At 43.6% G+C, this 24,897-nt stretch overlaps 1 protein-coding gene across 1 annotated transcript; it reads right to left on the reverse strand.

Moving 5' to 3' along the window:
• Positions 1–5,650: 5,650 nt before the first annotated feature.
• On the reverse strand, positions 5,651–23,419 carry KL (klotho). The gene is made up of 5 exons (XM_035115443.2): positions 22,664–23,419; positions 16,349–16,859; positions 11,860–12,128; positions 8,861–9,968; positions 5,651–6,091 (listed from the first exon to the last, which is right to left on the reverse strand). The coding sequence occupies exons 1-5, from the start codon at positions 23,417–23,419 to the stop codon at positions 5,694–5,696; spliced, it is 3,042 nt and encodes a 1,013-aa protein (XP_034971334.1). The 3' UTR covers positions 5,651–5,693.
• Between the last annotated feature and the right edge of the window lie 1,478 nt (positions 23,420–24,897).

Here is a 24,897-nt window from a genome sequence, read left to right on the forward strand (position 1 = left end):
TAATTCCAATTATTCATTCATAGGATAGCTGAAGACAAACCTAAAGGCCGCCTGGGGTAAAGTAGTCTGTGCCAAAGTTCATGTTCCAGAATGTGTTTCTCGTAGCTGTCCCTCACATCCATCTATCTGCAGGATGCCACCAAGAGTTGGTCTGCATGTTACAGAGATGTGGGGAAATAAGAGATAGTCTGTGCAGAGTGGGACTCAAACGTCTGACCCACAGGGCGTCCCAGATAGAGGTGTCTCAATATATTTTGCTGGCTAGGACAAAATAAAACAGGAACAACCCACCACCACCACCATCCCACATACAGAAGCCAACCAGACTAACAGATGAATCTCACCTCCACACTGCTAATGGGCCAGTTCCTCCAACACACCTGCAGCCAACAAGGCAGCTTACAGGATACAGGGCAGGCTATATGACACACAGAGCTGTCCTCCAACACTCACCATCAATCCCTGCCTTCCAGCATCTGTCACCTGATGCAGCAGCCTCACTCTGCCTAATGGCAGGGATGGCTGTTAAATTTAACTACTATTTATACTAATGTATAAATTACTATTTATACTAATGTCCTATATGTTTTATATGTTTTGTCTTTGTTTTTATATTTTATATATATGCCAATAAAGGTGTTGAAATTGAATTGAACTACAACAACTGGCCTTCAAAAGCCCTGGAAGATAAAAGTAGCACCCTTGAAATCCTCCTTTTCATTTTTTTTTCCAGTTTCAATGGGAGGGAAGCAAATGATGATAACATTTGTGGGGCAAAATCCATGGATGTTTCTGGGGTGGTGGGGAAAGTGAGGCCAGTATCGGGTCTCTGAAACCAGTGGTCTCTCCACCCTCAGAAAGTGATATCATATTGTTATAAGAATTTTGAGGTTATATATATATATATATATATATATATATATATATATAATAATAATTGTTCATAAAACATGTACATGAATGTACAGTACAGGCACATGTCTGAAGCAGCACAGGAAGACAGGCCTTTCTGACACCATTTTGACTCTCTCTCTGACCAGGTGTTCCTCTGCAAGGAAGAAGGGGGTGGGGGGAACCTTCTCATTGTCTCAGGAATTAAAGTGATAATCCCTGGCATCCTGATACCTGGGTGCCAGACAAAAGGGTGTGATTAACTTGGCTGGGAAACAGGGAAATGTAAATATCTCTCAATTTTGTTGATTAGGTTTTGGGGGCAGGGGGCAGGGTCCAGACTGCTCAGATTACTGCCACCAGACCTCCCCGTTCATGATGTACCTATGATGAATCTAGGGAGGGGGGGGGGTCTTGGGCTACACCCCTTCTGTGACATATGGATGATGCTTCTGGGGGGTGGGCTGAAACCAATTTCAAATTTCTTTTTAAGGGCAAGACATCTTTGTTTGGGGTTCCTTCCTTGTTCTCCTGCATGAGAGGAAGGACCCTGTTGCAACAGCGAAAATAAAGGCTTTGCTTCTCAAACTTCTCTGGTTGGCCTCTGTTATATTCTCCAACCGATGGAGAACCCAATAAGGGAATAAAGGCAGATTTTTGCCCATATCAATATGCTTCCTACACCTGAGAACCCACTCAGATCATAACATTCCAGGGTTAGCCTACTGGGCACAAATGATCTTAAGCACCCAATACTTCAAGACACCCAAGGTTATAAATCTAGAAATAACCACCTGGCTGAACCAGAGAAGATGGTCAAACTGCAACAGTGCAAAGAAAATAAATCTGATTGTGTAAAAGAGGCAACTGTTAAAGCACAATTTACAAACAAGGTAATAAACACAACATACAATTGTTAACTTGCAATTAACTTCTCTATTGTCATACATTCCATAAGAACTATCAATTGCACGAAAATATTCTGGATAAAAATATACCTTTAAGTGTTACATTAATAGTTTTCTAGAAGGTAGCATTCAATGTACATTTATTGACAAATAACATACAGTAGTTTTTGAAAGTGCACAGAATCAACTACCTTGCATGCAGATTTGCAATATCAAAAAAAAAAAAACACCATTAATGTTTACATACCACTTATTTTATTAAATAATCCACGGTGCTTCATAAAAAATAAAATCTGTTTGCACTCTCCACCCATCTAACATATATAGGGTGCACTTCACAGAAAAGTGCAAATTCATAAGTTACAAATAAATATTAGGGGGAAACGTGCTATTTGCAACAGGCAGGGAACTGGGTCACATTAATATGGGCAAAAAGTGTGGCAAGGCAGAGCTGTCCTTTTTTTTTCCTGTTCAAAGGCCGTTTTGACTAGTTGAAAGCAGCACATACATTTTGCCTGCTAAGGCACTATTTGAAATTGTGGTTTCCAAACTTTTTATTATTATCATCATCAAAGGCTGATTCATACGAACTTTGTTGAATGAGCTGAAATGAACTTAAGCTGCTTTAGAGAGAAAGAATTTCTGCATGGTGGCCAGGTATTTTGAATCAATTTCAAGACTGCCAGCTCATGTCAGCCCAGTGTGCTGAATGTTTTCTGGCACACTGAGAGCCACAATCTGAGCCTATTCCACTGAAGCATCCAGAAAAACAGCAGGCCCAAGCTCAAACTCCTGGAATCTTGATGCATAAAATGTCTTATTTTTCATGTATCTAATCAACATAAAAATGCTTACATGTTACCAGCCATTGCTATACTGTATTTACTCGAGTCTAATGCACCATCGAATCTAATGCACACCTCAATTTTCAGAACCTTGAAACCCCAAAAAGTATTTTCTGGCAAATGTAAATGTGCCATCAAATCTAATGCACTCCTTAATTTCTGCAGTGTAATTTGGCTAAAAAAGGTGAGCATTAGATTTGAGTAAATACATTATTTTATTTCAAAGAGCTCTGCATAAGTGGCTAAATCCACTGTACAATGGAAATCTGCACAGGTATTAGCCCCACTGCAAGTTCCTTGCAATCTCAAAAAATTATGTACACATATAGATTGGCAGTTTGAGCGAGATACAATCTTGTCACATTTTCTTATATTTGCTTATCTTTTGTTTAATAATCACATCACTCAAAATGGTTTCTTTCTCAGCCTGCAATCACAAGATGCCTTCTCAAGATGAGAGGGTTGTCCATCTTTTTCGTCATGGTTCTAGAAGTAACTTTGCAAACCACTGCCTCTCTCTGTGTTCATTGAGATTGTGAGGACATGCACAAATTAGTTCCTTCTTATGGTGATGAGAAAATACCAAGTGGTTGCTAGGCTAACTCAGCAGCGATTGGAATATGCATCTTTCACTGTCTAGCAATCACATCTTCCCTTACCGTTTTTTCCTGGAACAGTTACTAGGTTGTGCTTGTTAGTGTCAGGGGTTTAGGGTGTATCTAGATGTACAATTTCCACCCAGGCCCACATTCTGAGCCCTAGAATATTAAACTGTAGGGACACTGCAACTATTCGTGTTACCAATCAATCAGCACTTCATTGCACAGTAAAAAACATTGCCTCACAATGTGCCAAATAGAAAACTGCAGCAGTGATCTGCAGAGTAAAATTCAAGCATGCAGTGCTGAATCCCATATGCAGAGTCTGAGAACCTCAGCTTGTAATGTAATGTAAAAATGTTGGGTTGTATCCAACACTGCTGTTCCACTTGCACAATGGGTCTTTGCCTCCTCATCTCCCCTGCATCTTCCCACGCATCTTCACAGTCTGCTTCAGAAAATTGGAGGATCCTTTGGAACAAATTGGGGGGGGCACAGAGGGAGAGGAAAGGGAAATCCCACTGCATCAGTCAAACGCCTTTTGCACAGGTAGGTAGCCGTGTTGGTCTGGTGTAGTAGAAACAAAATTAAAAAATTCCTTCCAGTAGCACCTTAGAGACCAACTAAGTTTGTCATTGGTATGAGCTTTCATGTGCATGCACACTTCTTCAGATACACTGAAACACCTTTTGCAGAGCACTGGAAGCAACCTTTTGCCTCAAACCTTGTATTTTTGAATAAAATTTGGCTGAAGGCATGCCCTCTCATGCATGCTGACAGATCATGGGCAAACAGAATACAAAAACACTTCCAGCAAAATAATAGACATCTTTACTTGCAAGTAAACCCCACTGTGTTCAGCGGGCTTTGTCCCTAGTAAATGCACTTGTGGGACAGCAGTTTTAAATTGGGTTAGAGCATGCTAGGTGAAAATAAGCCTAAGTGCATAAAAGGATACTGGGATATACAGTAGAAACATTTCCTTGGAAAATATAAAAGGTAGCAGTTATTTGGATCTGTTTCTAAAAGAAAAAAAAAGTTTCTTTGTGCCATGAGATTTATGGCTGCTATTTCATTTTTCTTACTTTAATATAGCTGCCCAATTGAAGGGCAAAAATGGTTAAGGTATGACTCCCATTTGTTGCTTGAAAATACGAAAACAATTCTCAGTTACTGACCTTTTCTTATTGCCTAAAACTTATGACCTTTAAAATCCTCCTGGCCATCACTTACCTTTATTGAGTGAAGCCACCCCAACTACCAGAAACTATTTGCATTGCTTTCCTACAAGAACACAATCCCTTCGGGTCAAGTAAAGTAAAACACAGACTGGCCACAGTCCCTTAGTGTGACAGTAATACTACGGTAGCAAATCAAAGGACAGGCAGTATTATGGCATCAGCTGCTGCCTTTTATACATATAAACCAACATCAAAGCACTGAAATATCACAATCGCATCTCACTTTAGCAATTCCGCTTTGGTCACAAAACTCCTCTTTCTAGAAAAAAAAAATCCATTTACTTGTTTTCACTCTTGCTCTTGTCTCATCTCCTTAAATTAATTCGGAATGGTACCATACATCAACATGAAGCTATAAACAGATTCCCGATACGAGTGCCATTTTCCTGCCATCAGTATCCATCTTTAAAAACTAGCTCCATGTTCAAAGGTGGAGGCATTATTCAGATGAAGAGTGAAACTGTTCAAAGCCAGTCGCTGAATCTATCCTTGGTATGACCAGAGCCTAAGAGTTTTAGACTGGACAAAAAATTAATTTCATTCTAAGGCCTTAGCAGTCAAATGTTTACAATCCACCATGTTGGTTTGGACATAATGCTAAACCATTGTTTTAACCAGCCGCAGTTAAGCTAAACCACAGTTTAGGGTTTCGAAATGGAATCTGCCACTCGTCTCATTACTGGAGGAAAGTGGGTTGTAAGGTGGGGGGAAGGTAGGTACATTATTATAAATGCCAAAACATGGTTTAGTGTTACATCCATCCCTACTCACGTCTACCCAAAATACAGCTTACCGTATGTCTAAGTGAATCAAATGATCATTCCATCAGACTAATTTTAGTCCTTCAGCTAAAAGAAACAGGGATTCTCTAGGATGGAACTAGAAATTCACAATCAGAGGAAGAAAAGCAAAATTTCAAAATATCAGGTATGATTAAACTCATGTTAGAACATCCCCCATCCTCAACAAAAGATACATTCAGTCTGTTCAATGAGGCCTGCATTGACATCACTATGCATGAGGCATTATTCTCACTATGACTCTCCCTCAGCGGATCAGGAGGGGAAAAGCCCACTAACCTAAAGTGCTAATACAGAGAGGAGTAACACAAGCTTCATGGACACAATCCATTTTCATATTTAGTGCTCCACAACACTGGGCAGCATGAATTATTTCATGGTGCAACAATAATCACAGTCGGGTTTATAATTATTTCTGAGCTCCCCCAGGAAATGCATATGAAGGACAATGAGTTGCAGGAAAGCCGTATTCATGCCTTCTATTGACCTTCTTGGAGTAGTAAGTGATCAGAAATACAGTAACAATGAAAGAAAACAATGTAAAAGAAATGAAAGCAAGCAAAGATCTTCTGGGTTGCAACGAGTCACATTCTGGGCACAGAATAAGCTCTTTGAGGCAGAGCAAGCCAGTGGTTTCCGAGCCAGGAAAGGTGTAATTGTCAATAATCTGTCTATAATGCATCATGGAAGACTTTGGCTCATATTGATTCACTGTATATCGATAGAGTCCATATGATCTAGGATCACCCCTATCGCTGAAAGAATAGGCAAAATAGCCACGGAGGTTAACATTATCCAAGGTGTAGGCTGCAAAATAGAGCACACATACAAACAAAATGCACACAGAGAGAGGGGACAAAGAGAAACAAATTAGTGCTGTGTGTTTTACCACTAGACCACCATACTACTACAGTATATGTTATTTCAACAGTCCAATTCCACTTAAAAGTAGCTGGGTGATTCCATACCCCACTAGTCTGTCTGTCTGTCTGTCTGTCTGTCTGTCTGTCTCTCTCTCTCTCTCTCTCTCTCTCTCTCTCACACACACACACACACACACACAACACTCAGAAAAAACCCATTCATTTGCACACACAGACACTGATTTGCAAACCCTATCCATTGCATCTTTCATCTCTCCTTTTTTAAAAAAACTTTCTTTCTCTCTCTCCCCCCCTCTCTTTTTTCTCATTCCCCCTTCTCTGTCCCTCCTTCTCTTTCTCCCACCTTTACTTCCCAGCTGCCAATCCCTCCTTGACAATTAAGTTTGCCTGCTTGGCAATTAAGTTTTAGAAAAAAAGGGTGTCATTTGTGCAAATGAAACACACACGTAAACTTAATTGCCACAAAAAGCAGAAGGAAGACTGTGGGTTGGATCCCAAGACACTGTTTGCCCAACCAGGCCTGAATGCCAGTGGTTCTCCACCCCAATCTACAGCTGCCTGTGACCGTCACAACATACATACATTTAAAGCACTCTCATACAACTTTGAGATTCATGGCTTACCCCAAACAATCCTAAAAGCCGTAGTTTGTTAGGGGTGCTCAGAGCTGAAAGGAGCCCCCTCACAGAGCTACAATTCCCAGCCGCAATTCTCGGGGGGGGGGGGAGGCCATGGTAGTTAAAGGGACACGTGAGTGCTTTAAATGTACACTATTGATGTGACCGTAGTGTATAATTTTAGGGGCCATTGTCCTGTTGAGCCCAGTACTGTCTACTATGTCAGAGAGCAGATCTCCAGCACTTAAGAGTCTTTTAACTGAAACTTTCTGCACCGAAAGCTATTGGCAGGCTATGACATGCACTACGGCACTGAATGATGGCCTTAACTGCATGTAAAATTGCCCTCCACTTACACTGTAATACCACAGATACCCGTCTGCAAAGTCTTAGAAGGAGAAGATGGCGGTATTAGTTTGTTAACTTGTAAGAACATATGGACCCTGCTTTTTTTGGCTCTGAAACTGAACCCCATAGCAGCTGACAACAAAACAAAACAAACAGTCATGAAATTAAAAATCCACTACGAACAGATGAAATGCCAACAAAAACACAGCACAAATATTTCATTGCCATCTAGTTAATGCAATAATAATTCACATACCTTCAGCCTCTATCTCATCACAAGGAACAGGCCCTGCACAGTGGCTCTTGCTTCTTACCCTTCATTATTTTGTTATTAAGCTAGCTTAATTTCACCGGGGGTAGGGGGAGGAAATCCTTTGGTGGCTATTCATGGCAACAAATTGCAACTATCTTTTTCTCCGCAACAGCAGACAGAAGGGCACTGAGTTCCAAACACTGCCTTGGTGCACACACAATGTACTATGCATGTGTTCTGGGTATCAACACATGTTAATTAGTCCATCCCTTAGTATAGGCAACACCCTCATCCAGTTGCTGAAAACTGGATTTTCAGTTATCTTCAAAGCATAGTTCCTGCTCCCAGACTTTGGAACTCTCTCCCTAGAGAAGTTAGACTGGCTCCCTCCTTGTTGTCCTTCAGCTTTTCCCAACAGGCTTTTTCAAACTGACTGCTTTTAATGAAAGGGCTGGTGCTGTTTCTATTGCAATTCTCTGTATGTTTTTATTCTGTTAATGTTAATTCTGTTAATGTTTATTAAAAAATATTTCGCCCCCTGTATTTTAGCTTCTCTTATTTTCCCTGTCAGGGGAAAAGGCAGTGTATGCACATAATAGTTGCCAGTGCTTTTTTTCTTAAAATGAGGGGTACTCTCATTTTGACTCAAGAAAATCAACGTTTTATAGTTCAAATTGGGAAAAACAAATGCAGTCATACCTCAGGTTGCGTTTGCTGCGGGTTGCGCATTTTTGGGTTACGGACGCGCCGAACCCGGAAGTATCAGAATGGGTTACTTCCGGGTTTCGGCGCTCGCACATGCGCAGAAACAGTAAATCGCACTTTGTGTGGGTTTTATGCCAGGCTTTATCCATGTCTTCAGTCCCTCTTCTGCCCCAAACTGGGCTAACAGGACGACTGGAGCACCTTCTGCTTCAATAAACAATGGATACTGCGGCAGAGGTTTTTAATCCTCTTTATTACTTCAAGCTAATGCGTATTTACAGAATATATACATAGGCTGTGTGAAAGTTACAAACAGCTCTCACAGCAAACACACAGCATAACAGAGAGCCGGAGCTACTCACAACAGCTACAGAGCAATATAGCAATACCACACCCCACTAAATTAGCAGAGTCAGGAAGGCAATTGAGTGAAGGAACAGTTCCCGCCCACTTCTCTCTCTGGAGACTATCATCTGATTCTCACATTGGGAGGGGTGAAAATGCTAACACTTTGTGCATGCACAGAAGCACCGAGTCGCGTCAGGCACGTGTGCAGACGCAGCCTCCCAAACGGATCAGGTTCTCAACCCGAGGTTCCACTGTACAGTAAATGGACAAAAGTACAAAGATTCACAAAATGTTTAGGAGTATGTGTACCCCCAGAAAAAAAGCACTGATAGTTGCTATTACATATCACACCCAGCATTCCAGAAAACACACCAAGAAACGTTGGTCTTGAGGAACATAAGCATTTCCACAGAACTCTTACCTTTCAAGGCTTCGTTGATATACCGCTCCATGTAATATATTCTCAGTTTGTCTCGATCCAGTTTCTGCCCGTCATCAATTCCACTGGCTAGGATGTAGATTGGGGTGTCACCATATTTATCCTTGACCCATGCGAGGAGCTTGCGTAACCCCCAGGGCACCACTGGAGTTCTGGCAGGTGACTTCACCCAAGTGATGTCGTTTTGCTTTTGGACCTCAAGGAGGTGGTCGTAATTGGTGGGGTCTTCGTTTATGGCACTTACGAGAGACGTGGTGTAGTGGCTCAAGGCGAAAAAGTCAAACGACCCACGTATTAGGTTTCTTTCCGCCTCCGAGAAATAAGGCAAGTGTAAATAATGGGAGCCTAGGCTGTTTTTCCAGTGAAGCCACTGCCTCATCACGTCTGGGTAGTCACCGCTTCCAAAGATAGGCTCAGCAAGCCAGCCAATCTTAAACTCCAAAACTCGCCTGGCTGCACTGTAATCGTTTTTCGAAAAGGGCTCGACCCAGATGGCATGGAAGGCGATTGAGATTTTACCTTTCTGGGTCTTCCTGAATGTTTTATCATACAGGCGCCATGCTTTGGCATGGGCCTTCAGCAGGTTATGCGCTCCTTTGTATGTCAAGTTGTCATCGCTAGGCTCGTTCATTGTGATCCAAAATTTGACATACTGGCCAAGTTTTTTAAAGCAGAACCTAGCATACTCAACAAAAGCGTCCACGATCCGCCGGTTCTCCCATCCTCCATGCTCAGCGAGAGGAAGAGGAAGCCCTTGATTCTCACCCATGGGTTGCCACAAAGCAACGACAGGAGTTATATTGACTCTGAGTAGTTCACTGACAAAACACTGGTAGTAAAACAGGAGAGTGTGGTTAACATAAGATTCATTACCTAGAGGGAGAATCAAAGGCCACACCAGCGAAAAATGGAAGTGTGTGACATGCATTTCCTGAAGTAAAGAAATCTGGAGCCTGATGGCCGGAAGATCGACACAGTGAGGCTTGCGATTTGGGGCACCCCTTCCGTCAACTTTAATCAGCTTCTTTGTATGATGGACATCCCAAACATAAACATTAGGGTCAAGAAACTGGGACCGTGTGGTATCTACCTGGAAAGAGAGGGGAAGCAGATTCAATTTGTCTGAAGTGTGTAAACTCAAAAGCAAACAAGTTACCGTATTTTTCGCTCTGTAAGACGCACTTGATCCCTCCTAAGAATGAAGGGGAAATGTCTGTGCGTCTTATGGAGTGAAGGCACTGGACGGCAGCGGGATCCCTCAAGCGGAGGGATGCCTCTGCCGCAGAAGCCATGGCTCCCAGCGGTGGCGGAGGGACTAGCTGTCTGATGCTAGAGAGAGAGGGAGCCATGTTGCAGTGCCCTGTGTGTGTTTATATGTAAATAAATGTAAATTAGCCAAAATGCTGAGTTGCTGAGGTCTGTTACACAACTGCAAAGACTCTGCGGATCCCTGAGTGTACTGATGTTTCTTGGCATCAGTCACTGTGATGTTTGGGCTGAAGAAAGCTTTTGAAGCTCCCAAACGATCGATCAGGAGGGAGAGAACATGCCAGTCGGGCATGTGTCTTTGCCAAGGCCCTACTCGTGTGTAGGACGACTCCTAACATAAGGTTGGGCACATGATCTGATTGACTGTGAGATGATGAATTTTAGAGCATAACTGATAATTAAGTGCTGCTAGGCTGAGCAAGCTAGGAATTGTCTTAAGAAGAGATTTTCACTTTTCTGCAATATATACAGCAATGAACCGGGAAAGGGTCCTATACTTCTATGAATCCAATTTCTCTGTAGTATTGAAAAATTGATAGCGTTAAGCCAGCCATTCAATAGATACTATGTGAGATTTCCTGGAGATGGATTAATGTCCATGCATAAATACCTACTCAGATATGTATCATCAGTCTATTTAAAATTCAAATGTAAAAATAGGTGTATCATGTTTTGAAGTTTTTTACAATAGAGGCACAATATTATACATATGTATATTGGTTAGCATTTCCTATGTATAACCCTTAGATTTTTAAAAACCAGTTCCTTTACAACATGGTGGCCTCCGTATCTTTTTGGGCTTCAGTTCCCTTCATCCCTGTCCATTGGCCATGGTAGCCAAGGCTGAGGGGAAACCCAGACAGATGGGTGGGGTATAAATATATTATTATTATTATTATTATTAGGCTGATGGGACCTGAGAGTCAACATCTGGAGAGCACCATGTTAGCTACTTCTGCTTTGTGGAGTATCTAAAGTTTGCATCAACAAATGATTTAGATATGCAATAAATCTTTCAAGAATCAATCAGTTTTAAAAACATAGGGAGCTCAGAAAACTTTAAAGGTGACGTCCAAACGATTTATGGGAAGTGTGTCTGCCATGCACTAAAGTACACCGAAATAAATCACAGCAAAGATGCAGATTAGAAATAAGTGGCATGCTAATTTTAACCAACTTAATATTTAATGACATTGTTCTAATTCACTATGCTAATGTCATAGAAGACCGTTCAATAGCTCAAAGCACAAATGTCGAGCCATCAAAATTGATTGACACATAGTATGAAGAACAATGAATTCCCCCCCCTTCCCTTCACTGGAGCCCGATATGTGCTGGTAAATCCCACAGTGTGTATGGCCTACCTCTAAGGAAGGAGTAAGAGTTAACAAGGCTGCAACATGTTTTCATTTGATTGTGTTACCCTACCACCTCTGCCTGATCTGTCCCTGAAAAGAACAAATCTGTGGGGGGGGGGCACGTTGCTTTAAATCAGGGGGACACAACAGAATGGGGAAGGTGTGTACACAGAGACACCCACACACTAAGAGTTCTGCCTGGAATATAGCACCCAAACTGTGATGCTTGTCAGAGGAAGGACCCTACTGCCTCAATTATAACACATGACTAGGAACGAAACAAAGACAATACTGTCATTTCACTTGCGCTACAGGAAAACTGGAGGAAGTGATTTGCTCTCTCATTTGGCTTACCTGAAGAAAGCTTTCGGTAACCCCCCAAGCAAAACCACAGGGGAAAGTCCCTTCTATGGGCTGGTCTTCTGGTACTGGGAGGAAGCCATTGTTCTCGATCACCTTCTGGTAAAACATTCCTGAAGACTTTATCATCAGTTTCTTATCCTGACTTTGAAAGTCTACGTAAAACAGACCCCTTCGAACGCTGTAGCCCCTGAGCCATTCAAAGCCATCCATGAGAGACCAAGCCGTGTACCCGATGACAGTAACTCCATCATACCTGACAGCTGAGGAGAAAACAACAAAAATAAGATGACCTCACTTCCCCATGTGCACACATTTGAACAACTGCACTTGAACAGATTTGTTCAGAAAAATGCTACCGCTTACATATCCTGCTCAGTGGTTATCAAGCTATGATGTTCATGTTGCCAGGCAGATATGGCCTAAATAGCCTAAGGATACCTCCGCTATGTCCCAGTGGGCACTTGAATTGGTCCCATGGCATTCTTTTTTTCTGATGGAAAATGCAATGCCTGGAAGCTTTTGAATACAGTACTTTGAAATGAGTAAAGCTAAAGGTAAAGGGACCCCTGGCCATTAGGTCCAGTTGTGACCAACTCTGGGGTTGCGGCACTCATCTCGCGTATTGGCCGAGGGAGCCAGCGTACAGCTTCCAGGTCATGTGGCCAGCATGACAAAGACGCTTCTGGCGAACCAGAGCAGCACATGGAAACGCCGTTTACCTTTCCACCTATTTATCTACTTGCTTTCTCCTTTCTTATGGAGAAAGCTAGAGAGTTCCAGAAAAACGTCTACTTCTGCTTCATTGACTATGCAAAAGCCTTTGACTGTGTCGACCACAGCAAACTATGGCAAGTTCTTAAAGAAATGGGAGTGCCTGATCACCTCATCTGTCTCCTGAGAAATCTCTATGTGGGACAAGAAGCTACAGTTAGAACTGGATATGGAACAACTGAGTGGTTCAAAATTGGGAAAGGAGTACGACAAGGTTGTATATTGTCTCCCTGCTTATTTAACTTATATGCAGAATTCATCATGCGAAAGGCTGGACTAGATGAATCCCAAGACGGAATTAAGATTGCCGGAAGAAATATCAACAACCTCAGATATGCAGATGACACAACCTTGATGGCAGAAAGCGAGGAGGAATTAAAGAACCTTTTAATGAGGGTGAAAGAGGAGAGCGCAAAATATGGTCTGAAGCTCAACATCAAAAAAACCAAGATCATGGCCACTGGTCCCATCACCTCCTGGCAAATAGAAGGGGAAGAAATGGAGGCAGTGAGAGATTTTACCTTCTTGGGCTCCTTGATCACTGCAGATGGTGACAGCAGTCACGAAATTAAAAGACGCCTGCTTCTTGGGAGAAAAGCAATGACAAACCTAGACAGCATCTTAAAAAGCAGAGACATCACCTTGCCGACAAAGGTCCGTATAGTTAAAGCTATGGTTTTCCCAGTAGTGATGTATGGAAGTGAGAGCTGGACCATAAAGAAGGCTGATCGCCAAAGAATTGATGCTTTTGAATTATGGTGCTGGAGGAGACTCTTGAGAGTCCCATGGACTGCAAGAAGATCAAACCTATCCATTCTTAAGGAAATCAGCCCTGAGTGCTCCCTGGAAGAACAGATCGTGAAGCTGAGGCTCCAATACTTTGGCCACCTCATGAGAAGAGAAGAATCCTTGGAAAAGACCCTGATGTTGGGAAAGATTGAGGGCACTAGGAGAAGGGGACGTCAGAGGACAAGATGGTTGGACAGTGTTCTCGAAGCTACGAACATGAGTTTGACCAAACTGCGGGAGGCAGTGCAAGACAGGAGTGCCTGGCGTGCTATGGTCCATGGGGTCACGAAGAGTCGGACACGACTAAACGACTAAACAACAACAACATCTACTTGCACTTTGATGTGCTTACGAACTGCTAGATTGGCAGAAGCTGGGACCGAGCAACGGGAGCTCACCCTGTTGCGGGGATTCGAACTGCCGACCTTCTGATCGGCAAGCCCTAGGCTCTGTGGTTTAACCCACAGCACCACCCACGTCCCTCTTTTAAATGAGTAGGTACCTCCATAAAAGGTAAAGGTACCCCTGACCATTAGGTCCAGTAGTGAACGACTCGAGTTGCAGAGCTCATCTCGCTTTATAGGCTGAGGGAGCCGGCGTTTGTCCACAGCCAGCTTCGGGATCATGTGGCCACCATGACTAAGCCACTTCTGGCGAACCAGAGCAACACACTTTTTATCTACTTGCACATGACGTGCTTTCGAACTGCTAGGTGGGCAGGAGTTGGGACCGAACAACAGGAGCTCACTCCTTCGCGGGGATTCAAACCTTCTGATTGGCAAGCCCTAGACTCTGTGGGTTAGACCACAGCGCCACCCACGTCCCAGATACCTTCATAAAAGGATGTAATTTCACTTATTGTGACTTCTTCTACAAAACTGATGTAACAAAACTGTTAATTGTTTTATATAATTTAGTTGGTTCCCACATCTCAGAAGCCAACTGGCCTCTACCAGAAGTCAGACATATAGGGTGGAATTCAAAGTAGCGCTAAGGAGTTGGCTCCATCACCGCAAGCATTCCTGCTTGCATGATGAAATGATCTCCCCTCTCCTTCACCCACATGCTGTTCTCCAAAGCCCCCACAGCCAATATGGGGGGATTCAGGTGGCATGGGGGGACAAGTCCCACTGTGGTAGCAGGACTCATTGTGCTGGCTCCCGCTAGCGAAACTATATAGTTGAATCCAGCCCCAAGTATCTCAAGTCCCATGCTGCACAACACTTCCAGCAGATTGGGCAGGTATCTTTCAGGTGTGTCAGCTGTGTAATATGAGGTAATGCATGTTCTTTGTACTTTTGTCCATTTGCTGTATTTATTTTTCCCAATTTGAATTATAAAATGGTGATTTTCTTGAGTCAAAATGTGAGTACCCCTAAACATTTTTTTTGGGGGGGAGCACTGATATAAGGTATTCAGAGGTATTATAGAATATTGGTGCAACCACCAAGAAGGCTCTTCTCTCATCCTTCACAGCCATGCCTCAGCCACAAACAGGACACAGAAATTGTCCTCTCCCATGCACCTTAGAGAGCAGGCAGCATGGTATGAGAAGAGAAAGTCTCTCAGGTGACCTAGACCCAAGATATTTAGGGTTTTCAAGGTAAGTAGAAAAGCAAGACAGAACTTTCACTTAATTATTTACATGCTTAAATAAAATACTAGGTAAAGGTAAAGGGACCCCTGACCATTAGGTCCAGTCGTGACCGACTCTGGGGTTGCGCGCTCATCTCACATTATTGGCCGAGGGAGCCGGCGTATAGCTTCCAGGTCATGTGGCCAGCATGACAAAGCCGCTTCTGGCAAACCAGAGCAGCACATGGAAACGCCATTTACCTTCCCGCTGTAGTGGTTCCTATTTATCTACTTGCATTTTGACGTGCTTTCGAACTGCTAGGTTGGCAGGAGCTGGGACCAAGCAACGGGAGCTCACCCCATCACAGGGATTCGAACCGCCGACCTTCTGATCAGCAAGCCCTAGGCTCAGTGGTTTAACCACAGCGCCACCTGGGTCCCAATTAAAATACTACTCTACTTCAAAATAATGACTGTCCCAAAGTAACTAGCAAGTGTTGCAAACAATAAAGACAACATTCTGTAGTGAATGTAAAGCTGAGCTAATAAAAGTTTTGCCACTTATTTTACATCTTTCATGAAAGTTGTTTTAAAATAAAAAACCAACACAGACATAAAGCAAACCCAGTTTTCCATGGGGGCCAGAATGTGCAGCTTGGTTGCTATTGGTTGCTAAAACGAGAAGTTGTATCTACCACCTAATGCATTTACCAACACTCAAGCCCCTTTCCATATTCGTATAAATAAGGACTATGTGACTGAGACACAGTTTTGTAAATCTGCTGTGAAAGCAGGATAAGTACTCCCTACAGTTATTTCCATTTCTTCATTACGGGAAGAATAAATTCTTGCAGCCCAAGAAGAGACTCTTAAGGTCACTGCCAGAGAGTTACAGAAATTATATATGTGTGTGTGTGTGCGCGCACACACACACACACACACACCAGAGAAAGAGAGAGAGATTTGGTATATATTCTTATCTAGCAAATATTTACTCAGCTATCTGACGCATTAAAACTAATCATTGGGTATCTCCTGCCTGATTCTCCTGCAAGCCTCATAGCCAAGAGTACAAATATCATGAAGTTATATTAAGCAACCAGCTTAACTTTTTGCTGTAACCAAAGAAACATTATCCAAACTTGTTGGAAAGCACTTGGCAACCGCAGAGGCAGGCAAATCCCGTTCTTTTGGAACCTCACTCTGTAATGAACACCTGGATAAATGTTTAAAGACTCACTGGGTTTTAGCCTCTGCAGAACTTATTTAATGAATGTGAGGATAATGTTTCCCTTAACTTGTGCCAAGAGAGTAATGGTGACAAGAATACCATCTACAAGCCTACCTTTCAGAGTGTCCATAATGAAATTTTTAAGATAATTCGTGTACTTGGAGTCATCGGTCTTAGTGTTACCAGAAACGTACCAGCTGTTCTCCACAACGAAGACCTCTGGTTTGTTATATTCACGGCTTATCCAGTAAAGCAGAGGCCTTAGGCTTAGCGATTCCAGCTGGCGGAATAACATGACAGTATCCACGAGATGGAAACTCAACGTGGCCCCAAACGAAAGAGCAAAGAAATCGGCTGTCCCTCTGACAAACTTCTTCTCTGCTTCGGTGAATTCAGGCAGCACAGAGGAAAGGTTACTCTTCATGCTCTGGGGATAGTCTCCATCAATAAATATAGGTTTAGCAAACCAGCCCAGCACAAAGTCAAGAGATTTCTGGCATTCGTGAATACTGTTTTCAGTCATATGTAGAGGTCTTATCCAGTGTGAACCTAAGGCAATTGACACTTTCCCTCTTTGTGCAGGACGAAAATGATCGTTGTAAAGATGCCACACTGCGGCATGAGCCTATGGGAAAGAAAGTTCCCGGTGAACCATTTTTATTTCACTCATTTTTGCTGTTTTGTGAAATTATGTATTCAGTCTTAACAGATATCTGGGTTACCAACTAGATGGCAACAAGTCTCTTGGTTGCTTTAGGGCCTCCATTCAATCAAAACACAGTGCAACTTTTAAAAGAGACTGAAGTAAAATCAGCTGGCTTCCTTCAACTTAAAATTAAGGAAAATTAGCCTCACAGCTAGCAATACCACTCTGCCCTTTGGGACGGAACTGTTCACTCTCATTTTAATATCTCAGGGGAAGGGAAACATATTGCTAAACCACAGTTTAAATTAATCTATGATTTAAAAAGAATGTGCAACATACTGGTGTATGCTATTCAAAAGCCCTTCCAGTGCTCCTTCCGTTCCCATGCAAAGGCTGGCAAGTGTGAGCCAGTGCTTGTGGCTTGTTTCTCTCATAACAAATGATAACAGTAAGTCAAGACAAACTTTGTCACTGTCCTCTGGGCATGTTCCAATTTGTCAACATATTTCCTAAACTGCAGTGCCTAGAACTGAACGAAGTACTTCTGGTGCAAATATGTCCACAAAAAGTAGTGGTTTGAACAATTTTACTAGTCCAATGCCCATAATTTGCTTGCATTGCTCATTTTGTGGCCAAAATGAAAGGGAGCAAGGAACCAACTTTTGTATACCATCCTCATTTGGTCCCCCATAGCCAGTCAAAAAGGCAAGTGGGCATTTATAATCCTGCTCAGACTCAGAAGGATGAATTGACTAGCATGAACACCTTCGGACTCACAAGCTGCTGGTAGCAATGTGCTTTTCGGAATCTGTCTCTCACCAGCCTGAAAAGCCATGGCTCCCTTCCTTCAGAGAGTCTACCTCCTCATCATTATCACCAATTTCCCTTGCGCTACTCCTACTTAATGTTACCCCTTGTTTGCTTGCTTGCAAGGGAGATGGCTAACGTGCAAACAGGAAGTGACATCTACTGCTCCACTACCATCTTTTTTTGGACCAGAATAAGAAGAGGTGGTTGAACAACCAGGTTGCAACGGTGAGGAGGAGAAGCAGGTCCAGGAAACTTTCCCCAGTTGCTCCCACTCTGAGTTGTGGTTCCTCAGCAGATGCTTGACTATGCTGACCCTTTAACTCCAGCTCTGGAACAATCCCAACAGCCCCATACATGTGGTCAAGAAAGATGTTCTATCTTTCCCTTTACTTGCCCCTAGGTTTTAGAGCATTGATATGTGAACCTATATTTTCACATAATGGAACATGTGGCACACTTGGAACCATTTCACCAGTTGCAGAGGAGAAAACCGTGCATGAGAAAACATGTCTTCATAAAACTCAGTTCATGAGAACTGAGTGGGCAGGTGAAATAGATATCACTTAGTGACAGAAGTGATGGAAGCCCCACAGACAATGACAACTAAATTTCATGAGGGATCATTAAGTGCATCCTCAATTTCTGGCAAACAGCAATGCTTAAATGCTTTCTTATGCCTATATCTGAAAGGGGGGGTGGAATCTCAGATAAACCTTGGTGCCACTATGTGGAAAGCATAGCATGCAGCACAGAAGAAGGGATCAGTTTTTGAGTTGGATTCAAACTATTTAGAGGGCTCCTTCAACAAGAGTTATTATAGTTAATGTGAAGACTTCAGAATTATCTCTAATATAAGGGACATGGCAGGCCCCATCATATTTGCAATAGCAACCCCAGCAATTGCAGTGAGGGCATTGAACAAAATTAAAGGGTTTAGGTCAGACACACAGGACTTGAAGATTTATCTATATGCAGGTGATGCTACGTTTTCACTAATATAGCCAATGAAATCAGTGCCCTAACTAAATTAGTTTAATTTCTGTCTTTAAAAAAATCTTTAAAATCAGATTAGTTCTAATTTCAATCTTGTGGAAGATACTGGTAATCAGCACTAAGCATTTCTGTTAGATATTTGGGGATATATCTACAAACCAATCTTTCATCAGCAGCTCAAGAAAAACTGCTAAAGGAAGTGGCAAAATATCTGAAAAACCTGCCTTTCCATTATTTATCACGGGTGGCAAAAATAGCTGTAGTCAAAATGAATCTTCTTCCCATTATTTTTTTATTTGAATTTACCCTTAAAACATGACATTTCAATATTTTAAAAAGGCAACAGATTATTATTTTGTCTGTGGTTGACTCTCTCTCCACTTGGCATATTTCCCAACAAGTTCCCTAACAAGTTTCACGGTGGAGGGGTGGCAGCAGCTTGAACGAACATGTGGGATTCATGGTCTCTTCCTGCATTTCCAATGTTTTGCAAGGAAGGCTTTTGGACATGCATTGTTTACAGCAAGGATGGGGAACCTGTGGCCATTCAGGGGCCATTTGACTCCATGGGCCATCAGCCCCAGCAAGCATCACCAGTGGTCAGAAATGGGAAAGCCAGCCCAACATCTGAAGAGCCACAGGTTCCTTTATTATGGAAATTCTGGGAATCTTATTATTACTGAGTTGGGAAGAATTTTTTAAAATTATACTTCCAGAATCAGTAATTCAGGCTCCAAGCCCTTACTGCAGAGTGAAATATCTTTGAAACAGCTCTCAACTTTACTCTGAGAACTGTAGTAGATGCTGCTGTTTTTCCTTGTTGGAATCTTAGGAAACAGCATTCTAGAGAGTTATCTAGCCACAACTTTCCAGCATTTCAGACAGGGATCTTTCCCAGCCCTTTCTGGAGGTGTGTGGGATTATTATACCTGGGACTTTTTGTATATTTTGGGGGAGCAATGGGGGAGGGAAACTAAAAGTGCTGGCACAGAGGGATTACAATCTGAGGTGCGATTCAGAGGCAGTGGACTTGGCTTATAATAGACCAAATATTTCCAACATTGGAGTTTTCCTCTTAAAATATATATTTCCAAAATTCTTCTCTGTGCCTAACCCACGGGCAGCCATCTCTCAATTTTGCTTAACAGAGCAGCATGTGCCACAACAACATTATTACAGCGCTTCCCTTCTACCACAAAGCTTATGATCTAGTGCTCAAAGCTGTCACACTGTGCCAATTTTGGTAGACATGCTGATAGAAATTACTCACATCTGACTTGGATGCTGCAAACGCAGCTTTTAATATGGTATGTATCATGAGCAGCTCAGTGCCACAGGAGTTAGATCACTGCCAGGCCAACCTCTGATGCTGGCAGGGATGTTTGTTGGGAAAGTGCTATTGACCCTCATACCAGTCCAAATACAAGAACTTGTTCTTGTTAAATTGTATCAAGAAATACTGCAGGTCTTTAAAACTAAGGCATTGCAATCCTATATACACTAACCCAGGCATCCCCAAACTCGGCCCTCCAGGTGTTTTGGGACAACAATTCCCAACATCCCTGACTACTGGTCCTGTTAGCTAGAGATGATGGGAGTTGTAGGCCAAAAACATCTGGAGGGCCAAGTTTGGGGGTGCCTGCACTAACCTGAGTAAGTCCTATTGAACTTCTGAGTAGACACAGAGAGGACTCTGCTGTAAGGGTGCAATCAAATGCGAACTTTCCTGTGACTAAGCCCCATTGAACGAATTAGGATCTACTTCTGAGTAGAGATGGAGAAGGGTGGGATAGATGGCTGCAATCCAGGACATATTTGTTTAAGAGAAAGTCCCACTCAATTCAAAACTGCTTAGCTAAGTGATGGATCTCTTGAGTGTGAAATTTACATTTGGACTACTGGATTGCTTTTTGTGCATCCAGTAATAACTACATTATTTTCAATGTTCATGTCTCTTAAGATGATGTATATTCTGTGACTGTGGCCATATTTTACTGCACTTGGCTCAGTATTTGTAACGCATTAATTTGTCACTATTATATCTTCCTTTTGGCAATTGGTCATGGTTAATATAATAATCAATTCGTGTGGGTTCTCCTGCTTGTTCATTTTCAAATAGAATAAATGCTACTAGTAATGTATTGTACTGCTGCTTTCAGAAATGTGTGTTTGTCTTTTCATCTCACCTTGCAATATTGGATGAAATGCAATTTTATCCATGTTTATATTTATCAACTATGCCTTTGATAAACCACACTGTCACCTACAGAATCTCATGACACAATAAATTAGGCTGCAGTCTTAAATACACTTACTAGGAAGCAAGTCTCATCCAGCATAGAACTTACATCTGAATATGCATCAGATTGTACTGCACTTCTTTAGGACACTGCAAAGATCTGCAACAGACTGGCATTACTATTCTTCTGCAAGCCCACACATTTATTTTTGCTCTTGCTACTTTAGTGGGGAGCATTTAATTTCCTCTTTCCTCACCTTCACAGGCAGTCATAAGCATTTAAATTTGGTAACACTAAAATCATAGAGCCGGTGCAGACAGGGGAATGTTTATAACTAGAACTAGACAAGGGAATGTTAATAACCAGAACTAGGAAGATCAGAGTTCAAATCTTCACTCAGCCACGAAGCTCACTGTGTGACACTGGGCCAGTCTTCCTTTCTTAGCCTAACCTACCTGACAGGGTTGTTGTAGTAAAATAGGGGAAATGGCTCAGATATACCACACTAAGCTCCTTGGGGGAAGGATGGGAGATTAATGCAATTGATAATAATAAAAACATTATAGTTCAACCTCTTACACCAATACTACACCCCTAGCAAGTTTGGCTCTGTAATAAACTGGGATTGTTCCAATTATGATTTGCCACAAGTAGTGAGTGATTAGGAGTTCGCAAGGTGTGTTTGGACAGAGGTGCCTGAAGGGCAATGGATAAGTCTAGTTAATAAGGTCCTGATAAGACAAGCAAACAAGCTGTCCTGCACATGCTGGAGAAGTTGAGGTGTTTGTTCTATAGGGAAAAAATTCCAGCGTTCTGAAATGTTTAAAATCCCACCGTTTTTTATAGAGCTTTAATACTTGAGATGGTTATAGTCTCATTGGAACAGGCTTGAAGCTCATCTTCAGGAGCCAGATATACTTACTTGACCATTTTCCTCCTTTGTGTTTTTCCAATATTTGTTTGGGTGACTGGAGGGCAAGCGGGGTGTAGCCTACCTTTTATATTTCCATAGGTGCATGCCATACCCTGTTGATAAGTTGTGCCTTGCTCACTCTTGTCTGCTGCTTGTAGCAAATCTTAGGCTGCACTCCTTTATGCACACTGACTCACGGAATACACTGGAACTTGCTTCCAAGTAAACAGATCACACTGCCCTTGCTATAAATCAGCATTCCCTAACCTTATAACCCACAGATGTTGTGCTTGCTTCAGCAGCACATATGCTAAAAAATAACCCGCAAATGTTTTGGCCTACAACTCCCATGCTGGTTGGGGAGTTATAGCCCAAAACATCTGGAGGGCACCAGGTTTGGGAAGGCTGTTTTAAATTACACACCAGGGATGAGGCAACTGCAGCTCAACCTGTTGGACGCTGTAGCCCAGCAACATTGAACTGGAGGCCCACCGGTTCCCTAGCCCTGTTCTTAACTTAATAGGAGCCAGCAGCAGTCATCCATTTGCCTCGGAAAAGATCACAAGTGGAGGTGAATGAAGAAAGGCTCCACTCTCCCTTGGCGCCTGTCCTCAGGATATGTGCCTTCACTGGAGATTTTAAAGCAAAGGCCATCTGCCATAGATGCTTTAGTTGAGATTCCTGCGTTGCAAAGGGCTGGCCTTAGATGACCCTCGGGGGTCTCTTCCAACTCTATATGATTCTCTGAGGTCCCTCTCCCCGGTCGCCAAAACTCATGGAGAACTTCGGCTGAGCCTTGTTCTCCTCGGGCGTCCTTACTTCCTTACCTGGAGGAGGTGGTGAGCCACCCGGTAGCCCACCTCCCGCCCTCCCCGCACGCCGGGGGCCAGCTTGCCCGTGGCGTAGCCATGCCACGCCACGAGGTAAGGGTTGTCCATGGTGAGCCAGAAGCGCACGTGCTCGCCGAAGTGCCTGAAGCAGAGCTCGGCGTAGTCCCGGAACAAGCCGACCAGAGCCGGGCTCTGCCAGCCGCCATAGAGCTCCTGAAGGCGCTGGGGCAGATCCCAGTGGTAGAGGGTGACCACGGGCTCGACGCCGCGCTGCCTCAGGCCGGCGAGAAAGCGCGCGTAATGCTTCACGGCGGCGGGGCTAGCGGGCGCCGTGCCGTTGGGGAGCAGGCGCGCCCAGGGCAGCGAGAAGCGGTAGTGCGACACCCCCAGTAGGCTCAGCGCTTCCAGGTCGCGCTCGACGCGGTTGTAGCTGTCGCTGGCCACGTCCCCCGACGGCGCCTTCGGCTCGGCGGCCCGGGGGAGGCGCTGCGCGAAGGCGTCCCACACCGAGGGCCCCTTGCCATCCTGGCTCCAGGCGCCTTCCACCTGGTACGCCGCGCTGCCCGCCCCCCACAGGAAGCCGTCGGGGAACGTGTCGTCCAAGAAGAGCTCATCCTCGAAGGGCAGACGGGCGAAGCGAGACCAAGTGGCCTCTCCCTGCCCGGGGTCCCCAGCCAGCGGGCGGCACAGCAGCAGCACCCGGGCGAGGAGGAGGAGGAGCAGCAGCAGCCCTGGCGTCGCGGCGCGAGTCATGGGGGAGGCCGAAACGGACGGCGAGAAGCGGACGCGGGACCGGCTGAAGTTGTCTGTCCCCTTTCTCCAGCCAAGCCCCCTTTATCCCCTCGCTCTGCCCTCCCGCGGCGGGGCTGTTAATCATTACCGCGGGGGGAGGTGGCGGTAAGGAGGAGGGAGGTCAACCGGTTTGCACCGAAGGGAGACGACGACGGGGCTCTGTGCCTCCACCTACCCACCACCTCACGTCGTTGAGCGCCTTTGGCACTTCTCTAGGAAGAGAGGCATTCGCGCCGGGTCTTTCTCCCCACCCACCCCGAGCCGAAGGCCCGTCCCGTCGGGAGGTGTCAAAAGTGGGCGATGGAAATGCGTCATTACCTTCGCGCGCCTCAAACAATGTTTTCTTTCTTCTTGGTGAGACTTCGGCTCCCTGCACCTGACCTTGATTTTGACGTCTCCTTTTTCAATCTCCTTGCTTCTTCTGCATTGCTCAGTGATAAACTTTGAGGGGGGAGGCGGGTTCAGCTGTCACCATCCATTCAGGGAGTTGGATCTTGTTTCCACCTTCTTCCTCCAGCATCAGCTCAGACTTGGCTGAACAGAACTCATGTCTGGCTTCAAACTCGAGATTCCCTGAACGCTTTGCTACACCGTGATTTTATTTTCTCACCTTGTCAACAGTCACAAATCATGTTAAAGCATTTGAAAGACTGCGGTGTGTAGTGTCTTTCATTTCTGCTCTTGGTTGCAAAGGAAGGGTGAAGGGGAAATCCTGTTTCAATCAGCGAGTATAGAACTGGAGAGTAGTCCTCCTTATTCAGGATTATTGAGCATGGCATATTGGGATGTGATCTTGCATAGGGTGGTTAATTTTGTACTCACAGGTTCTGAACAAGATTTAAAGGTAAGCACATATCATGTGTTGGAACAGTAGCTACCAAGGAGTTGTTTTCTTTCTTTCCTCTCTCTCCAGAAAACCGGGAAGAATGGAAACAAGCCTTTCAGTATTCAAACTGCATCGCTGTAACTTATATTGCAATACAATATGTTGAGTATATATGTTGCAGCTACTTTAAAACATTTTTTTTCATTTTGCCTTCTGAAGATGATAACATTTGTATTCAGGGAAGGAAGAAAGCGACTATTCAATTAGAAACACTTCACAAATCTTCAAGGGAGAAAATGCACTGCTTATTTAATTATTTAATCACCCCTCTTAATTGGCTGAATAGGTGTAATACATTGGCGTCTTCTAAAGGACAGGATACAGTACTCTGCACTTAACGTCATTTAAAGAGACCAGGGTTTTTTTATTTTAAAAAAGTTATAAAGTTGCATATTTAAAATCTGAGTGCAAGGCGAGACCTTTTAAAATAACCTGCATGTGGAAGGGAGGCCAGCAGCCACACACAGATGTTCTCAGGAGATAAAGTTACTATTTAACTAAAGATTGGAAGCATTGTGATAATTTAGATTTATTTTTAGACAACGGTCACTTG

This window comes from Zootoca vivipara, chromosome 4 (genome assembly GCF_963506605.1).
Source record: "Zootoca vivipara chromosome 4, rZooViv1.1, whole genome shotgun sequence".
In the NCBI taxonomy this organism is placed as follows: Eukaryota; Metazoa; Chordata; class Lepidosauria; order Squamata; family Lacertidae; genus Zootoca; species Zootoca vivipara.

Bases quoted from the DNA above. Each gene is read 5' to 3' on its own strand.
- KL (XM_035115443.2), bottom strand. From the start codon at position 23,419: ATGACTCGCGCCGCGACGCCAGGGCTGCTGCTGCTCCTCCTCCTCCTC. The intron at 16,860-22,663 runs GTAAGGAAGTAA...TCTTTCCCATAG, and splicing joins TGGCTCACCACCTCCTCCAG to GCTCATGCCGCAGTGTGGCA. The intron at 12,129-16,348 runs GTAGGCTTGTAG...TTTTCTCCTCAG, and splicing joins CATTATGGACACTCTGAAAG to CTGTCAGGTATGATGGAGTT.